This window comes from Pyrus communis, chromosome 5 (genome assembly GCF_041283825.1).
Source record: "Pyrus communis isolate YQ-2024b chromosome 5, ASM4128382v1, whole genome shotgun sequence".
Classification (NCBI taxonomy): domain Eukaryota; kingdom Viridiplantae; phylum Streptophyta; class Magnoliopsida; order Rosales; family Rosaceae; genus Pyrus; species Pyrus communis.
The window spans coordinates 5286709-5305687 of NC_142569.1; the positions used below are offsets into that span (position 1 = coordinate 5286709).

General features: G+C 36.7%; 2 protein-coding genes and 1 pseudogene across 10 annotated transcripts; all 3 read left to right on the top strand.

Annotated features, from left to right (window-relative positions):
* Window positions 1-1063: 1063 nt before the first annotated feature.
* LOC137716190 (uncharacterized) lies at window positions 1064-8260 on the top strand. 8 transcript variants are annotated; one of them, XM_088693907.1, is made up of 13 exons: window positions 1064-1245; window positions 1334-1451; window positions 1616-1683; window positions 1796-1855; window positions 1991-2170; window positions 2254-2424; window positions 2509-2768; window positions 3394-3449; window positions 4064-4111; window positions 5614-5659; window positions 7361-7470; window positions 7584-7719; window positions 7926-8260. In XM_088693907.1, exons 7-12 carry the CDS (start codon window positions 2597-2599, stop codon window positions 7647-7649), a joined length of 498 nt encoding a protein of 165 aa, XP_088550033.1. In that variant the 5' UTR covers window positions 1064-1245; window positions 1334-1451; window positions 1616-1683; window positions 1796-1855; window positions 1991-2170; window positions 2254-2424; window positions 2509-2596; the 3' UTR covers window positions 7650-7719; window positions 7926-8260. The 8 variants fall into 8 exon arrangements, with proteins under 8 accessions (XP_088550033.1, XP_088550032.1, XP_088550034.1 ...); XM_088693906.1 differs by having other exon boundaries at window positions 1072-1245; window positions 1557-1683; XM_088693908.1 differs by having other exon boundaries at window positions 1072-1245; window positions 1557-1683; window positions 2322-2424.
* Window positions 8261-10520: 2260 nt separating this feature from the next.
* On the top strand, window positions 10521-15315 carry LOC137725923 (cationic amino acid transporter 1-like). Its single transcript, XM_068464763.2, has 3 exons — window positions 10521-10660; window positions 10823-11237; window positions 13661-15315. The coding sequence occupies exons 2-3, from the start codon at window positions 10823-10825 to the stop codon at window positions 15079-15081; spliced, it is 1836 nt and encodes a 611-aa protein (XP_068320864.2). The 5' UTR covers window positions 10521-10660; the 3' UTR covers window positions 15082-15315.
* A 681-nt stretch (window positions 15316-15996) lies between these two features.
* On the top strand, window positions 15997-18927 carry LOC137722314 (cationic amino acid transporter 1 pseudogene; annotated as a pseudogene). The gene is made up of 2 exons (XR_015961999.1): window positions 15997-16217; window positions 16911-18927. The product of XR_015961999.1 is annotated as a cationic amino acid transporter 1 pseudogene (transcript).
* Window positions 18928-18979: the final 52 nt, after the last annotated feature.

Below are 18979 nucleotides of genomic sequence, written 5' to 3' on the forward strand. Positions count from 1 at the left end.
AGAAGACGTTAATTGTGGATAGGATCTTTACCACGCTTAAAAGGGTTAAAAACATTTATAATACTTGCAAGAGTAACAAGATATTGTAGTATAGATGGCTCTAGTAAAATCGTTCTTCACAGAGATTATTAAATAATTCATATTAAACCAAATCTCAATTAATTATTTAAAAGTAAAGTTTTGAGAAGATTGATTTATGATATAATTTAATAAAAACGAGTTTAATTTTAAAGAGTAGAAATCAAATTCAGAAAGCACTGGATTCCGCCGTCATCTTAAGTAGTTCTCCTAATTACTTATGACCTAAACATGCATATTTTGAATGTTAGATTTTCCTAATATATGCCTACTTAGACCCCCAATATAGAGCGTATATCAAACATGCAATTTATCTGTGGCATTCAGATCAAATCTAAACATGCATGACTCATTAAGTTTTGTGAAAACCCTCTAAAAAACAATGCAACCCTTAAGGCGTGGTATTCATCCTAAGTGAACTTGCACGTATTAACCACAAGAAACCTTTGTCAATTTCAGGGACTGACCTCCGACCAAAATTGCATCAAATTACTTTTCTAAACATCCTAATGGTCACGAATCTTACTTTTTTAAACATCCTAATGGTCACGAAACATCAAGACACTTAGATAGTTTAAACCGGTGATTAATAATTCAAAATCTGCATGCATATTATCATAAGAAAATTGAAAATAAACTACCTATTCTTACTAAGGCTCGTGGCCTCACCCTAACAAAATAGATTAGTTACGCATATTTATAATTAAAATCAAAGGAATTTTTATTGAAATAGAAAAAGATCGAAAACATCTTGAATGTAAAAATCTGAAAATCTCTAAACTTTGCCCAAACTCCTCTCTCAAATTTCACATAGAGAAGAAGAAGAACTAGGCCTAGACATATTGTCTTATTACTTTAGTCTAAAGAAGGAGGCGAAATTGCACTGTAGAAATGAACAGTGTTTTGGTCCGAATTTCACTTTATTTACGAGGTTGCCACTGACTCTCTCTGCCGTTGATCATGATACCTGCGTGTTGATGATCGTGGAAAGGCAGGGTGCGATCGTCACTTTACCATTCTCTTCCTCCCCTCTTTCTCTCTCCCTCAAATCCCATCTGCTCACCTAAAATCCCCAGATCGAACATCCTCCATCTCAAATGAAAAAACCTTCCCCCTTCAAAACCCATAGAATCAGCACTCATGGAATAATCATGGATTTTTGTTGAGGTAATTTGATTGTTTCCTCATCTGTAATTGGTTTCTGTTAGTTTATTGTTCTTGAATTTTAATTTTTCTGTTTTCCAACTTGGAACAGTCGACCTTCTGGTGATAAAATCGTGATGTGACCATCGTATTCTCTCTCACGGCTCACAACGATGAAATCGCACAGGACTTCGTTGATTTCTGTCAACTCCGACCACGACCAGTGTCGTGTAAGCTATCAATTACCCCCTCTCGATCTTCTTTTTCTTCTTCCGCTTATCCCTGCGCATTCCAGTTTGACTGTATGTGTTCTGGATGCATCTTGATTTCCTTAGTATGATTAGACGATTCGGATGCGCCTAATAAACAAACCTTATTTGCCTCGCGCGTTCAGTCATCTCCTTCCTTCGTCTAAAACCTCACACAGAGACAGAGATCCCCCAAAACCCTAAACGCCCAAAGGTAATTTTGTGTAATTTTTCAATTAGTTTTAATTATCTGACGAATCCCTAGCATAAATTCACTCTCTCTCTATTCTAAATGCGTTTAATTTTTTTGTTTTAATTTTTTGCAGTATTAGTCACAAAGTTACGGAGCTGAAATTGCAAACGCTGGCATGGCTGCCTTAAAAAATGTAAGCTTGAAATTTTTAGGTTCTGTTTGGTTGTTGGAAAACTGAATCAAAGAGGTTTTTTTGTTTGTTTGTTTTGTTTTGTTAATTATCTCGGAGACGTAGTTAATTGTTGTGTTTCTGAAAATTTGAAAACAGAAGAAGAACGTGTTTGTGAAGTTGGTTTCGACGAAGAAGCAGGTTACTATGGACCATATCACATGCTATAAAATCCCAAGGAGGTTTGTGTTTTCCAGATGCAAGTTGCCTGGTCCTCTGAAGCAGCTTCAAGCTGATTTGAGGAAACTGGTGCTTCCCTACACTGCCTTTAAGCTTAAGGTATGCAAATATTGGTTCCGGTCTTAATATATTTTGCAATGCTTTATGATATTTGATTTGTTTATATTTTAATTGATTTGAAGAGCTGTTGAAAATGAGAAGTAAGAATCTGAAGTAAAGAGCTGAGCTTTTTCCGCAATGTTTTTGCAAGAGAAGAGGCGGAACAATCTTAGAGACTTTTTGAATGTGGCTGGGCCTATGGGGGTTACACATTTCCTCATGTTGTCGAAAACTCCAACTGCGCCATACCTTAGGTTTGTGAGGACACCTCAAGGCTCAACGCTATTTTCATAAGATATGCAGTGGGTTCCATTTCTAATGTCTTTGTGGGTTTTCAGGGGTGCAGATCCTGATTGACAAGGAAGAACAGAAACGGATATAACAACAGTGAGACCGAATGGGAGATCCAATGAAAAAAAAACAGCAATGGATAAACCGAGGCCTATAGATTTCAACTGCCTCACAACCGCCGCCAGAGAGGTCAGATTGTCCAGAGCGTTGTCTCTTCCTCCGCCAACACCGCTGTGTCAGATGTTAAGCTGCAGCTCCAGGAGGACCATAACAATGGCTTCAATCCCATCCTCCACTTTTGCTTCTGGTGAGTGTATTTTAAGCGCTTTTGCCAAAAATCTGCTTATTTACTTGGTTTTTGTGGGTTTTATTAAAATTGTATGGTTGTTGTTGTAGCGTAAAAAAGTTTGCATCTTTGCATTGATATTTGGAGCAACAGACGGTATTTGGATTTGGGGTTGTATAGAAATTGAGTAATTGAAATTTATTAGATATCCAATGGAAAATTTCCAGTTATTAGATATCCAGTTTGATATTTGGCGGGTAAATTTCCATTCTTTGGATTAGGGTGCACAACAGTTGATAAGAGGATAAGTCATAAATGGAGTGATGAAATGTATTAACTTTTATGACTAATTTCCAAAGAAATTGCAATCTGCCAATGTAAAACGGTCAATTATTTAATATCCGGTTTCATTTATAGTAGAAAAGGCAATGGATAAGAGAGATGATGGTTAAATTTGTATTTGTTATGTTAACTATTTGAAGTCTAGAATCTAAAGTTAATATATTTGTTATGTTAAATGTCGTATGAAATATTTATTATTGAAATCTTCTTGGTGCTTTGTTTTATAAAAGATTCAGGATGGGGATAATTTAGCTATCATTGATTGGCATCGTTTTTTAAGTTTTGTCTGTGCTTTTGTTTGTAGGATCGACTTGGGAAAGAACAGAGGAGAGCACAAGCATTATCAATTTATTTGCTATAGTATTGTCCCTCTTCCTCTGGCCTCCTGAAGTGTTTCCATTCCAGTGTCACCATCTTTTGTTTCATTCATTTGTAGAATATATTCTTCTTTTTTCTATACCTTTATGACCTCCTTTTAACTTTGATTATCTGTACTTGATGAGTATTATTAGCCCATTCTCAAAATTTTGCATCCCCTGCTTCTTTCTTATGGTCTTTATACTCAAACATGTGCAAGTTTGTATTTTTCTGATGGATTGGACTATTGGGAACTTAGGTACTTTTACTTTTTATATATTTTTGTTGGGTTTTTTCTTTTTCGGAAAATGAGTATATGATTAATCGCTTGACTTTCGCTTTCAAAATGACTGTTTGAAGTTTTCTGTCAATTTGGTTGTGATGGTAAGATTACTTTATGTAACATTGTGTTGTGGCATGTGAGTGTCGAACTTTTTTCTTAATTTAATTTCGGAAAGAAATGCGTTTTAACGGTAGTCCTATATGATGAAGTTAGCATCCTTATAAGTTGGGAACCTAAAACAGGAGTGGTGTACTCATAAATTCCTACTTTTCTCTGCCTCCTTCGCTCTACTTGCATCAGTTGTGACTTATTTTCTTTTTTGGTTTTATCTCAGGAGTTTGTCAGGGAGAAAGTTTGTGAACGAAAGAAATCTAATCGAGAGGTATTTTCTTTTTGGCACATATCATGAATTATGTTTGGGTGTTTAAACAATATTTGCCTAAAAGTATACTCTGTTTTTTAGTGGTATTTCAAATAAGGTAACTTCCCCAAACATTGATATTTTGGTTTTCTATTGGTATGTGTGAAACCAACTTGATTCAGGTTACAAGGTTGAGGGTAGCGGATAGTTGTCATATTGCGGATAGTTAATCATGTTCAATAACCTTAGTTACAGGGCCATTCACTTAAATTTTGGTTTCAAGTTGTAGAAAGACGGCTTTTCATTCTTTCTCAAAATAAGCTTTCACAGCTTCAGTTTCACATCATTCGTCACTGGATTTGCTAATACAAGTTTTTATTGAGATAATCTTATTGGTGAATTGTTAAAAGGTAGGAAGAGAGAAGGCGGCCTGCGATTTTATTAACTAAAGTTCAGATTCATTTTTTGTGGTATGGGGTGTTCGAGAGAAAGGGTTTCAGGGATTAGGTTTGGGTGGGATTTCAAGGATTAGGTTTGGGGTTTTGTATGTGCGATTTGTAGAGAGATGGGGGGTGTCCGAGATAGGATTTAGGTGATTTGTTTTAGGAATTGCAGAGAGAGATATGGAGTGTCCAAGAGAAGTGTGGGAGGATTTAGGCAGGATTTTAGGGATTTGGTTTAGGGTTTGTTTTCTTCGATTTGCAGAGACAGAGAGCTGGGACAAGGGTGAGAGAGAGATGGGAGGATTTTATGCAAGGGTTAAAGGGAACGAGTAAGGGAGGTATGGGTATGGGTTTTTAGGGCCGGTTTCTAGGGAGGTGGTCTGCTGTCAGTGCCCTCACAGGGTGGGGTGTGATATGGGGGAGAGAGGAGAAGGGGTTGGTTGCCGAGAGAAGGTGACGGTGGGTGCACGATTAGGGGGACAGAGAGAGTTGATTGGGTACAAGATATGAGGGTAGGGTTGAGGGAATGAGTGTGTTGGCTGCAAAGAGATGGTGGGGTTGAGTTAGTATCTCCCTCTCTATCGCTTCTCTCTTCCTCCATATATGACATCTTTGTTTTGGGGTCAAAATATGTTCGCTTTTACATAGAAATTTGAGTGTTTTATTTATTTATTTGGGTTTTTGTAGCTGATACATATTATGTTTTGTGTTTCTGGGTTTTATCACGTTGCTGATGCATAAACCCATCAGTTCCTCTGTAATTCGTTCTGGTTTTCATTATTCTTTTTCGATTTGTTTGGTCACAATTGAAATGGAATTTGTTGGCTTGATTTTGTATTAGGTTGCCAGAGGGTTCTGTTTTTAGGGTTCTCTCCGTCCCACTCACTCTCCCTCTCCCTCTCTGTTTCTCTTCTTCAATCAGTCTGACGTAGTTTTGCAATTTAGGTTTCAGTGCATTTACTGGAATATACATACATATAAATGTCTAAATTTGTTCAATTTTTCTATACACAGGCTGGGTTAATTTGATTCTTGACCAATGATTGGATATTATATTACAATTGTGGGTTCTGTTTTTAGGGCTGGATGAAAAGAAACACCCATCAGAGCTTTCAACAACTCGAAGGTCAGTGATTTCTTCCTTCTGTCTAATTCTGTTTCTGCTATTTCAATTTGTAGAATTTACTTTAGGGTTTTAAGTTGGAAAATTTAATTAAACATTTTCAGTTGGAGAGCTTGGTGTATACAACAATTAGGGTTGTTAATTTTGATTGCTGGTCTACTAAATGTTTTATAACATGTAAACAGGGAGTACATACTTTGTATGCCATGGATAGGGAATGGATACGTAATTAGATCAATTGATAGGTGCCGCTGTTTTGGATGTCTACATCCAGCAATACCTAGTATTCTGTGTTTTGTTGTTTTAGCTCTGTGTTTTGTTGTAGTGGATTGGAATTTCTACTAGAATCATTATTATTATTATTAATATTTAGGGGTTGGGTAAATTGATTTTGGAGATTTTTTATGTGGTTTGGGTTCTTTGATTTTGTTTAGATAGATGGTACTTGATTGTGGTTTAAGTTTTTTTAGTATATTCCCTGCACATTGTAAAATTCTGGTACTATTTGGGTGTTTTGGTGTTGAAAGCCTAGGGTTTAGGGTTTAGGGTTTAGGGTTTAGCATTTAGAGGAATGCAAAGAAGGGATGTCTGCGTTTCTGAACTCTTATGCAAATCTAATTTGAAATCATGAAACACATTTCATATGTTTCTCAAATCTCAGCAACAAGTTTTAGAATCCTGAAATCTAAGTAAAGGTACATCATTCCTATTTTCGTATTTTTTTAATTCCTATCATCATGGCCACGATTAAATGTGAATATGCATGCCAACCTTGCATACTCAGTGATTAATTTCTGGATGAATTTTTCTTTAGACGAGGGTTTGCAGATATGAATACTTGAGGGGCCGATGGTCACCATGTTGGATCCATTGATACTGATACAACGTGGGATTTAGTTGGTTATATTCAAATCAGAAATAAAATTGCTTTGTATATTCCGCATTTGATTGAAAATCTGTAATTTAAATAGAAATTCTTCTTCTTCGATATCACTGTGCAGAACACATAACTTCAATTAGTTTTTTTTTTTTTTTTTTGGCGGTAAGATTCTGTATAATTAACCTCTACAATTTTATTCACATGTTCATGATCACCACTTAATTAATTAGTGGTTGGGTGTTGACCATTGAATGTTTTATTTTTCAATTCGAAGCTTGAATCTCACTGAGCTTCAGGTATTTTGCTTTAATTTTTTACTTCTCTTTTGTCTTCTTTTCTATTTGATTTCTTTCCTTCGTTTTATCCTAAATTCTGAGTTTTCATTTTGTTTAAAGTAGTTTTCTCCTGGTCTATTGATATTTTTAATTTTTTATAGTTATTTCCTGTTCTCCACTATCATTTTTTTTGGTGTGCTAATTAATCAATTTTATTTGTAACATTGTGCATTTCATATGATATTTCTGAAATATTTTGAGATTTTACTACAAGTGTAAATGGTAAATATGAAGTTGCTATTGTTACTTTTTGTATCTTTTGCACATTGGTTTTTTTGTTTATTGTCATATATGTGAATAAGAAAGATGATAAGAAATGTGTTGGTGGTTGGGAAATAGGAGGAAAAGAAGCAAATAAAAAAGGTTATATGGAGACTTGCTGATAATAATTTTGGAATGTTAGCAGACTCAAGATTGCAAGTTGGCAACCGATGGTGCTAAATGATTTGTTAGATTATTCAATAGTAATTTTTTATTTTTCCTTATCAGTTATTGTTTCAAAGGGTGAAAAAGAGTGGGGGACACGGAAAGAGGGGAGAAAGAGGACAAAAGAATGGTTTGTTCTACTTTCAATGCTTTGGGTTAAAAAAAGAAAAAAGGTTCACTTCACTCACTTTGATTGAACTTTTCATTTCTTAAGTTTCTCTTGCTATATATATAGTGTATATTTCTTATTTATGTGTTTTTGATTCTCAGATTGTCTCTTTTGCAGAGCATGTGGTGTGGAAACACACCAACGAAGCCTCACTTTCGATGTCGAACTCAAGTGTGGCTCTAATCTAGCCCCCGAAATTCCAACATAGCATGTAGCAATGCATTATGTTTTCCTGTGTGATCTTCATACAAAGGTACGAAGAACTAACTATGTTTAGTTTAATGGCTTGTTGGATGCTTAAAAATAAATTTTAGCCAACTCCCCGCATGAGGTTGATGTTATAAATTTTTGGACTCCATTCTTAGAAAATTTTGGCATTTTCATCAAATGAGGTTCTTTCTGTTTTGGACTGTGGGTTAGAAGTATTAAGACACTGACGCTTGAGTGTTTGAAAATTAGGTGCAAGACATATGAGCTTCTAATCAAGAAAGACCTGCTTTTAAATCCCATTGTGTGTTCTAAGTGCTGGATGGGTTGTGCTTTTACCAACCCTAATAAAATTATATTTGAATCATGCTGTCTGATAACTCTTTTTCTTTTTTTCCTGTTTGTGGTTTTTAGTCTTTGTCATTTAATTGGTATAGCTTTGCTAGGATCTCTGTTCCGGCAGTGTGTGATTAGTGCTAATGGAATTTCAGCACTGTTTCTGAGCTATTGCTCGAATTGTTGTATCTAAGTATGCATTATACATTCAATTGAGCCAATGAAGCATGTGTGCCAACGAATTTTGAAGAGTTCGGCTTGGTTCTCTCTTTGGTCTTTAATATTTATGTGTGAGGCACCTGTTTGTTGACTAATTAAGTCCCTTCTCTTAAGTTTTTCAGTAGATATTGTGTAATTTGCTTTTATGAGCACTTCTTTAACCTGTCAAGTTCCCAAAATGTACAAGGAGATATCAAGTTTAACAAGTCACGAACTATGATCAATCCAAATGCAGTGAAATTAGGGATTTTACACTTAAAAACTTAGTTAGCTTTAGACCATAGGATTAGCATTTTGCGCATGTGAGTATCATTGACCTGCTCATTTTATTTTTCTGGATAAGAAACAAATTGTCATTAAAGGGAGAAGAAAGTGTACAAAAACAAAGTTTCTGTAAGCTTGCATTCATATGCCTAATATTTTAATTTCTTTTCTTGCCATTACCTGTTGAAATGGCTGCCTACACTGCAGGACACATATTATGTGTGAACTACGTGTTTCTTCTGTTTCTTAAGGAAACAGAACTTTTTTGGAAACTATATCTTTCTAATCAAAGACGTTCAGTTTCTTCCCATTCATCGTACAATGTGTTTATATGTCAGCTCGCTTGAATGTATATAAAAACAAAACTGTTCGTCTTATCGACCTCATTCACTCATGTATCATTCTGTTTGTTCATAATTGTGTTGAATTTATTCAACTTAAATATGTTTTATTCATCCGATTACGCCTAAAACAGTTGGTTCCCGCAGCAACGCGCGGGCGTAATTTCTAGTTTATACTGCTATAATTCAATCCTCCTAGGAAATCAAATAAATTAAAATAAACTACATAATCATAAATTGACTACTAATGCCCAAAATATGCACAGTCACATTTTGGACCCATATCTGCTCCAAAATAGGCCCAAGATAGCTGGATTTAAAGCTTGAAATATTTTGAACACTTCTCTAGTCCATGAACCCGACAATGGTCATATTGGGCTCTAAAATCGCAATTAAGCCCCAAAAACGTCACTTTCCAGCATCGCATACTACTACTTTATTTCATCGCCAGAAAATAATCGATTGGTAGAAAAGCCGAAATTTTGACATGAACAAGCTAAGGAACTCACGAACGTCCTCCAATTTGAATCACTCCAAAATTTGTCTGTTTGATCACATTTTGCTCCAGAGAAAGTCGAAAGTCCTATATATGTTGAAAATATAAAGCAAAGCATCAGAATTCTACCAAAATAATTACCAAAACATACTAAGAATAGGGTAAAATATATAATATGAAATCGACTCATCATGAGGATTCTCACTGCAAGTGACCCTTTACCATAATGGTGAAAAGATGTTAAGCACTTGTATGACGACGTGAGTTCGAATTCTGTTAGTGGTTAATCTAACAAAATCCGTGGTTTAATGAAAAAAAATTGTGGGGTTCTCACTAATCACTATCCGCATGACGACAACTGTAAGAAGTCCTTTTTTTCGGAGTAGCATCACAGCCGTCCGATTAGGACATCGTTTTAAAAACTACTGAATCTTGTCCAAAGTAACTTCCCCATCTGTCTGCATCACTCTCTATGCAATTATTTGAAAAATATCAAATATCAAATTAAATATTTTAAAAATTTTCCATGTGAAATAATTCCAAATAAAACCAAACTTCCAAAAACAAAAAAAAAGAATCTATTAGACAAACAAGCAAAGTTGTAGTCACTTAAGATTACGATCTAATTGTATTCTTTTTCAGTTGTAAATGAGAGGTTTTAGGTTCGATTCTCCCCAAAGACGAATTTGAACCACAATATTGCTAACTCATTGTGAGGTTTAACCCACTTCTCCAACCATTTAGTGTAGATAATATCGTTTGTTAAAAAAAAAAAAAAAATTGCTTCCAATTATATTATACATTTAATTTCATTGTGTTTGAAGTAGAAAATATTAACATCAATTATTCACGAGCATATAAATAATTGAATCTTACTTAAAATTTTACTAAACAAACGGCTTACAACCGCCTTAAAAACATAACCTCAATTACTCATAAGCACATAAATAAAGAGAATCTCAGCCGGAGATTCACCAAGCCAATAGCTCACAATCGTCTCAAATAACAAGTGACCGCCGATGAAGCCTGAGATGAATCTAACGGTTGGAAATCGTTTGTAGTATGGTACTAAAAACAGATAATGGAGTGAATCTCTAACTCACAAAAATCAACGGTTCAGATTCCGTCGTTGACGAGTGTCACAGTGTAACAGCTCTAAACACATGAGTAATGACTAATGAGCGGTAAACCAAGTGAGCCTATATAACTGCTTGCTCAACTGAACGAGCTTTCCCGCGTCTCTCTCTCTCTCTCTCTCTCTCTCCGCCGGTCATCGGAGAAAAACGGAAGCTCACTCTCTCTCTAGAATAATATAGAAGCCAAATTCAGACGTACGGTTACGGATCTAATCATTTTCCTAATCTTTCTTGGCAGCCAAACAGAAACTAATTAAGGGACTGAATTTAGTATCTCTGGATCATATTGTGATTTTATTTATTTATTTTCTCTGATAATTCGATTTTTCTGAAATTTTTGAGTTTGAATTTTTACAGATGGGAGCGGGCGGCGGAGGAGACGATGAGGGAATACGGCGGAGAGGCTGCACGTACCGAAAGGACGATTTTCTTCCCGAGGAGTCGTTCCAGAGCTGGGGCAATTACGTCGATGCGCTGAAGAAGACACCGTGCCGGTTCGTGGATCGCGTCCTTTCCCGGTCGGCGGACAACACGGAGCTGGTGGAGGTGAAGGCGCGGAGTCATCACGAGATGAAGAAGAAGCTCAACTGGTGGGACCTCATCTGGTTCGGAATCGGCGTTGTCATCGGCGCCGGAATATTCGTGCTCACAGGACTGGAGGCGAAAAGGCACGCAGGCGCCGCCGTCGTGCTGTCGTACCTCGTCTCGGGCGTCTCCGCTATGCTCTCTGTTTTCTGTTACACCGAGTTCGCCGTCGAGATTCCTGTTGCAGGTACGGCAACACACTTACTAAATATTCGAGCATTTCTTAAATATTATTGTTATATATATATATATATATATATATATATATTTTTTTTTTTTTTTTAAATTAGGACGTTTAACAAAACACTTCCGGTACTATTCATTTTTAACAAAAAACCACATTTATACATTTCCCTGGTACTATTCACTATACCTTTAAAAAGGGTTTTTCATTAAAAGAGAAATTTTTTTGGACTTTTCATTAATTTTCCTTTTAAAATTAACCTTTGCCTACATATTATCGTCTTGTTTCAACCATAAACGGTTTAAAAAGCAGAATTCACATAATAAAATTGGTATATATAGAATTTATATTAAAAATAGAAAAAATAATATTTAATAAACAACTAATTGTATCACATTATTGCTAACATATTGTGAGGCTAGGCCCAACCCCTCCCTTTTGTGCAGATAATATCATTTGTTAAAAATAAAAAAAACAATCATTTTACAACTTATTTAATCACATTATTATTCGCGTGTAAAAAATCTTTTTTTTATAACTAGCATTACACGCCTCTTAATATGTTTTGAACGTGTTTAAAAATAGAGAAATTGAATCACATTATTGTTAACTTATTATGAGGTACTAATTATTAAATAAAAAAAATTGTACCCAAAAAACACTATTAAAATGACAAAAATACCTTTACCTTATTTGATGGATCATTTTGGAATACCTTTCAAGCTTTTTGTCTTGGGGGTATTTTTGTTGAAGCTTGGTGAACACAAAACGAGGGTACCAAAAATACTGTTCACCTTTTGTGTTCTCTTTAAATATAGATTTCTTGAAAGGATTGTGAATCGGGTTAAAAAAAATAATTCATATTCCACTATTTTCTTTCTTATTTACTTTACCTCGACGATTGCCAATAAAGGTTCATTTTAAAAGTGTGTTCTTACATTGTGTGCGTAAAGTTTAGTATATTATTGTTAGGATATGACCGAGGGTACTTACAATAACAAAGAATCTGCCCCCACATAACTAAATCTTTTATTTAGAAAACATGTATTTTGTTTTGATGAAATAAAGAGCTAAACATGCCTTTGATTAATATTTTCCAATTGAATTATTTCATAAACATGCCTTGATTAATATTTTCCAATTGAATTATTTCATAAACATGCCTTTGATTAATTAAATCATGAACTTACCTTTGATTAATATTTTACAATTGACTTATTTCCTGGTTTGTATGACTTGAGGTTTTGTACAACTTTAATTACTAGGAATTATTTTAGGTGAAGTGAAGATGCAAAATATAAAATTATCAAATAATTACATTAAGGAATCCTTCTGAATATTTAAAGATATTTTTAGTAATTAGGTTCGATTTTCGCTAAAGACGAATTTGATCCACATTATTGCTAGTCAACTATAAAGCGTATCCAACTTCCTCTGCCCCGTTACGATAAATAATATCATTTGTTAATATATATATATATATATATATATATATATATATATATATATATATATATTTTAGTAACATGTATCAAAAAGTCTAAATCAATATGGAATCATGGAGGTGGAACCTTGGAGGAGTTGTTTAGATGGTGACTGGTGGAAATCTGGCAGGGAGATTACGTTCGCTTGCTTGGCCTCATTCTTTTGCTACTTGCTAGATTGATTTTTCATCGTTTCTCCCGGATTTCCCGTTTGAGTAATGCTAGAATAAATTTTTAGATTAAATTTGTAAATTATGTGACGTGTCATTAATATGAAATAAACACGTTAATCAACACTTAAGTAATAATTCAATTATCAACAACTACATCATGTGATTTACAAAATTAAGAAATGCTAAGAGGACTTTTTCGAAATGAAACTCTTTATGAACTCTCTGTCACCTCACAGTTTGACGTCAATTCTCAAGTTTTTGCTAATTGCTAGACCTCCATGCATATCTCTTCAACTCTGTCCCACCACCTATCCAAGATTTTAGGCTTTTTTATTTTTTTATTTATTTTAATGTATTCAATATTTATACTTAATTCTAGTATTATCCGGTTGATTAGCTACTAACAAATTGTTTTATTTCAAAATTTGGATATATTAACTTAACACATGCATTCAATTCAAGCATTGTTTTTGTTCAAAATAATAATAATAAAATAAAATCAAGCATTACCATGGCATTTTTTTTTTCATTTAATTGATGGTTAAGAAATAACAATTAGAAAGAAACTCGTTGCAACTTAGTTGGCCAAAAGTATCAACATCTCAAGTTCGAATTCTTAGCTATTGATCATATTTTGATATGTCTAATATAATATTCCAAAGTAATTAAAGTAGTAATTTGTTGGTTTGTGTCGACAAGTCTCACAACATTAAGTAAGAACTTAATTAGGTTCCCTCCTAATATAATTAGATTGAATTTGATTTTTCAGGTGGCTCATTTGCCTACCTAAGGGTGGAGCTTGGGGACTTCGTGGCCTTCATTGCAGCAGGCAACATCCTCCTCGAGTACGTCATAAGTGGCGCAGCCGTTGCTCGTTCCTGGACATCCTACTTCACCACCCTCTGCAATCGCAGCGACACCAATGATTTCCGCATCATAGCCCACGGTTTCCCAGAGGACTACAAGTACCTCGATCCCATTGCTGTCGCTGTCCTTATCGGCATCTGCTGCCTCGCAGTCCTCAGCATAAAGGGCTCTTCTCGTCTCAACTACATTGCCTCGATTTTCCATATAATTGTCATTGTCTTCATCATCATCGCCGGCCTCACCAAAGCTGATACCAAAAACTACATCGATTTCGCCCCTTTTGGCCCGCGCGGCGTGTTCCAAGCGTCGGCTGTTGTGTTCTTCGCGTACGTTGGATTTGATGCTGTTTCAACCATGGCAGAGGAGACCAAGAATCCCGCAAAGGACATCCCAATTGGTCTTGTCGGCTCAATGGTGATTATTACAGTGCTCTATTGCTTGCTTGCACTGACATTAGGCCTTATGCAGCCGTATAACCAAATCGACGAACAAGCTGCATTTCCGGTTGCGTTTGAAGCTGTTGGGATGGGATGGGCTAAGTACATTGTGGCAGCGGGCGCATTGGAAGGCATGACAAGCGCGCTGCTTGGCGGGGCAGTTGGACAGGCTAGGTACCTCACTCACATTGCCCGAACCCACATGGTGCCACCATGGTTTGCACAAGTTGATTGCAAAACCGGCACTCCTGTCAATGCCACGGTCACCTTACTCGCAGCCACCGCAGTCATTGCCTTCTTCACGAGCCTCGATGTTCTGGCCAACCTTGTCTCCATTTCCACTCTGTTCATCTTCAGCCTTGTTGCCATCGCTCTCCTTGTTCGCCGCTACTATGTCAGCGGCGTCACAACTCAGGCCAACAGGAACAAGTTCATTGCCTGCCTTTTCATCATAATTAGCTCTTCAATTGCCACCTCTGTCTATTGGAGCAGAACAGATGATTGGATTGCCTACGTGGTAACCGCGCCGCTTTGGTTCTTGGGTACTTTAGGGATTTGGTTACTTGTCCCCCAAGCAAGGAGTCCGAAGCTCTGGGGAGTGCCACTGGTGCCATGGTTGCCATCTCTTTCAATTGCCATCAACATTTTCCTGCTCGGGTCAATCGATCACGCCTCATTCATAAGGTTTGGAGTGTGGACTCTGATCATCTTGGTTTACTACTTCATCTTCGGATTGCACGCGTCTTATGACACGGTAAAGGACTCAGAAGCGAAGAGGCTGGAGGGCGGCAGAAACAATGAGTTGAGGAAGGTTGAAGCTGCAAGGGTGGCCACGAGGGACGCCGGCTTAGACGGCGGAAATGGTAGCAATGCCTCTGAAATTTAAAATTTGAAATTAAATATAAATAGTACTTCACGAAAACTGACCGTACAATGAACGACCACGATCATGGGATCCCAAAAAAAGGATCCGACGAGGATCCTTTTCACGTTTGTTATCAGCTTGCTTTTAGAGATGTGATTTATAATTAAATGTTGTCTATAAATAAGTTTAGAAGTAGTACTTTTATTGTTATCACGACAACTTTCTTTCTCAATTAACTTTTTTTTCTTACAAGTACTTAGAGGGGTTTATTTATTTTCAAGAGGATACGTGGACAATTTAACTCTAATCAGCCAAAGTTTATGATGGGATTGGGGAGGTCATTGTAGTGATACAATGCACCCAAACATTCTCGCACAGTTGAGAATGGCCATGTTCACAATGGCATTCCCATCAACAAAATATGTAGAGGGTTGTTTGTGTTCGAATTCTCCTCTTCATAATTTAGATGAGTTTAGTGTGTCCAAGTGTTTTAGTCCTTATACAACACTGATTAGAAGTAAGATTTTGTTACGAAGTAAATAACTATCATACCAAGTTTAATGGGAGAGTATTATTTAATTTAATGGACCATTAAATACTGAACCCTTCTTGTGGAGTAATTTTTCAGTGTGTCACATATGTAGGCAATACAGTCTAGTACACCAAGTGTCATAATATAAATGGTTGAATACCTAAAAAAAAAAAATTTCAACCACTTTTATTATAACACTTAGTGTATCAGGCCGTGTTTCCGGTACACTAAAAATTTCTCCTTCTTGTGATAGAAGATATTCAGAAGTTTTCCACATGCATATACATTACATATGGCCTTTCTTTTCCCCATTTCGGCGTTGGTATTGAAATTGAACTCGGTCCACTGACCAATACAAATATGGTAATACAAGTAAATGTAGTACAACCAATCCCTAGCTAGCCTCCATTCTCTCTGTGCCCATACTTTTTGTTTTTTTATTTCTGTTTTTATGTTAAATTTCTGGGTTTGCCTTCTCTCATCTAAAACACTCTTCAAATCTGCAAGGGCTAGTAGCTTAAGTAGGTAAGAGTGTTTTTCCTCTGTTTGAAGTTCTGCACTCGAAGTCGTGTGTTTGAATCTTCTCCTAATATTTCTTTGTATAGAAATACAAGCTTCCAAAAGGGTACGTTTTTAACTTTTGCTGGTTCCAATTTAAAGTTATTAGTGTAAATTGTAATGTTCTTTGCTGATGTAGTCACATGTCATAAACTAACAGTTATGCTTATTTTCACAAATCTGGTTTTGAATTATGCTATGAATTTTGAATATATTAATTTTTTTAATATGCATCAAGATCCTTGACTATTAGATACTTAACCGCCCATACAACCCTTCATTACTGCGGTACATGTCGTACACCGAAGCATTGTAGAATTTTCTTTTTCTTTATTTTTTGTCGAAAGCATAGTAGAGTTTTCGCCGATGCCATTTCTTAAGAATAATAACATTTTTATACATGATGAGTGAACAAATATAAAATATTTTATTTTTCGTTTTGGCTAAACGTTTGATGAGGATTGAATTTTGTTAATTAAGTTGACTGGTTCTATTTTAGCAGTTAAAAAATCTGATCTGTTATCTGAGGATCCGATCTTCTCCCAAAGATCTTTATTTATATGGTGAGAAGTAACCCTAGCACCGAATAATTTGGTACCAATGTTTTAGACTTTTTATTTACTTCAAAAAAAAAAATAATAATAATAATAATAATAATCCCTGCATCAAGATTTTCCATTTCTTGGTTGAAAGGCAACATTGTTCCAGTTATATTCTCACAAATTTTTTTGTCGAAACTTGTAAATCCATTCGATTTTAGGGAAGCCGGAAGACAAATGGTGACCGTCGTCAGTAGAGGTGGTGGTGATGGTGGTGCACAAGGCATTGTGATCAAGAGAAGAAGTTGCATATGCAGCAAAGATGATTTCTTGCCGGAGGAGTCATTCAAGAGCTGGGGAAACTATGTTCATGCACTGTCCAGCACGAAAACAAGACTCAAAGACCGGCTTCTTGCGCGGTCCCTCGACCACCAGGAGGTCGAAGAAATTCGTGCACGTAGTCAGAATCAGATGAAGAAAACCCTAAACTGGTGGGATCTCATTTGGTTCGGCATTGGAGCGGTCATGGGGTCAGGGATTTTTGTTCTCACAGGTCAGGAAGCAAGAAATCATGCTGGCCCTGCTATAGTAATCTCTTACTTCATATCCGGCGTTTCAGCAATGCTATCAGTTTTGTGCTACACTGAGTTTGCAGTGGAACTCCCTGTGGCGGGAGGCTCATTTTCTTATCTTAGGGTGGAGCTTGGTGATTTTGTGGCTTATATTGCTGCCGGAAACCTCCTCTTTGAGTATATAATTTCAGGAGCTAGTGTGGCAAGGTCATGGACCTCGTACTTTGCTACGTTGTGCAACCACAGCCCCAACGATTTTCGCATCACTGCATCATCCCTTGCCGATAACTTCAACCATTTAGACCCAATCGCGGTTTTTATCTCCATTTTGGTTTGTTTTGGTGCTGCCTTGAGCATGAAGGCTTCGTCTAGATTCAATTCGGTTATGTCTATCACCCATCTGGTGGTCTTGATTTTCATCTTTGTCGCCGGCATGACTAAGGTTAACCCTACTAATTTCACTACAAACTTTGCACCATTTGGTATCCACGGAATCTTGAAAGCTTCAGCTGTTCTCTTCTTTGCATACGTGGGATTTGACGGTGTAGCAACGTTGGGGGAGGAGACGAAAAACCCTGGCAGAGATATCCCAATTGGGCTGATTGGCTCAATGTTGACTATCATAACAACTTATTGCCTTCTTGCAGCCACATTGTGCCTGATGCAGCCATACAGCCAAATTGATCCTGATGCATCATTCACCGTTGCATTCCAAGCCGCGGGTATGAATTGGGCCAAGTACATTGTTGCACTCGGAGCACTTAAAGGCATGACAACCGTCCTGCTTGCCAACCTTCTTGCCCAAGCTCGTTATTTCACTCACATTGGACGCACCCACATGGCACCTCCATTCCTGGCGTCCATCCATCCGAAAACTGGTACGCCTGTGAATGCCACGGTTTTTATGACGGTTCTAAACTCCCTTGTTGCATTCTTCACAAGCCTTGATGTCCTGACAAACCTTCTCTCAATATCAACCCTGTTTATCTTTACACTTGTTGCCCTAGCACTTATTGTAAGGCGATACTACGCTTCTGGTGAAACCTCAACTCCTGACAGAAACAAACTCGTTGTGTTCTTGGTACTGATCGTAGGATCATCAGTTGGTTCTTCTATTTTTTGGGCAGTTAGCGACAACGGTTGGATTGCCTGCACTGTGACAGTCACAATTTGGTTTGTTGCCACATTAGGCCTACAATTGACTCTCAAACAAGCAAAGAAACCTAAACTTTGGGGGGTGCCATTAGTCCCTTGGTTACCATCAGCCAGCATTGCCATCAACATCTTCATCATGGGATCCATCGATGGTGCATCGTACATAAGATTCGGCGTTTGGACGTTGATTTTGCTCGTGTACTATTTGTTCGTGGTGCTGCACGCTTCGTACGACGCAGCTAGGGAGCTTGAAAGAGGAGCAGTTGATGCTAACATGGAGGCTGGGACTAGCAGAATCATTGAATTTAACTGAAAATCTGAGTCTCTTCTTTCAGCATCTCTGTACAAGTCTTAAATTCAATTCACTATTTTTATTTTTTTACCTATTTAATTCAGGATACAAGTTTTATATGCGCTCTAAATATGCACTTCTAGGTCTAAAAAAGGTAAGCAAAATTTGCTAAAACAATCAATTTACAAAGTAAGAAATGCAACTGTTGAATTTTCGCAAGATTTTTGAGTGCACAAGAAAAATTCATGCAATTTGGAACGGATCTTACCGA

What these genes read in the sequence shown, in the direction of transcription:
- LOC137716190 (XM_088693907.1), top strand. Translation starts at nt 2,597, where the DNA reads ATGGATAAACCGAGGCCTATAGATTTCAACTGCCTCACAACCGCCGCC. An exon ending in ATCCTCCACTTTTGCTTCTG is followed by an intron (nt 2,769 to 3,393) that starts GTGAGTGTATTT and finishes TTTTGTTTGTAG; the next exon opens with GATCGACTTGGGAAAGAACA. An exon ending in GAAAGAAATCTAATCGAGAG is followed by an intron (nt 4,112 to 5,613) that starts GTATTTTCTTTT and finishes TTCTGTTTTTAG; the next exon opens with GGCTGGATGAAAAGAAACAC.
- LOC137725923 (XM_068464763.2), top strand. Translation starts at nt 10,823, where the DNA reads ATGGGAGCGGGCGGCGGAGGAGACGATGAGGGAATACGGCGGAGAGGC. An exon ending in CGTCGAGATTCCTGTTGCAG is followed by an intron (nt 11,238 to 13,660) that starts GTACGGCAACAC and finishes TTGATTTTTCAG; the next exon opens with GTGGCTCATTTGCCTACCTA.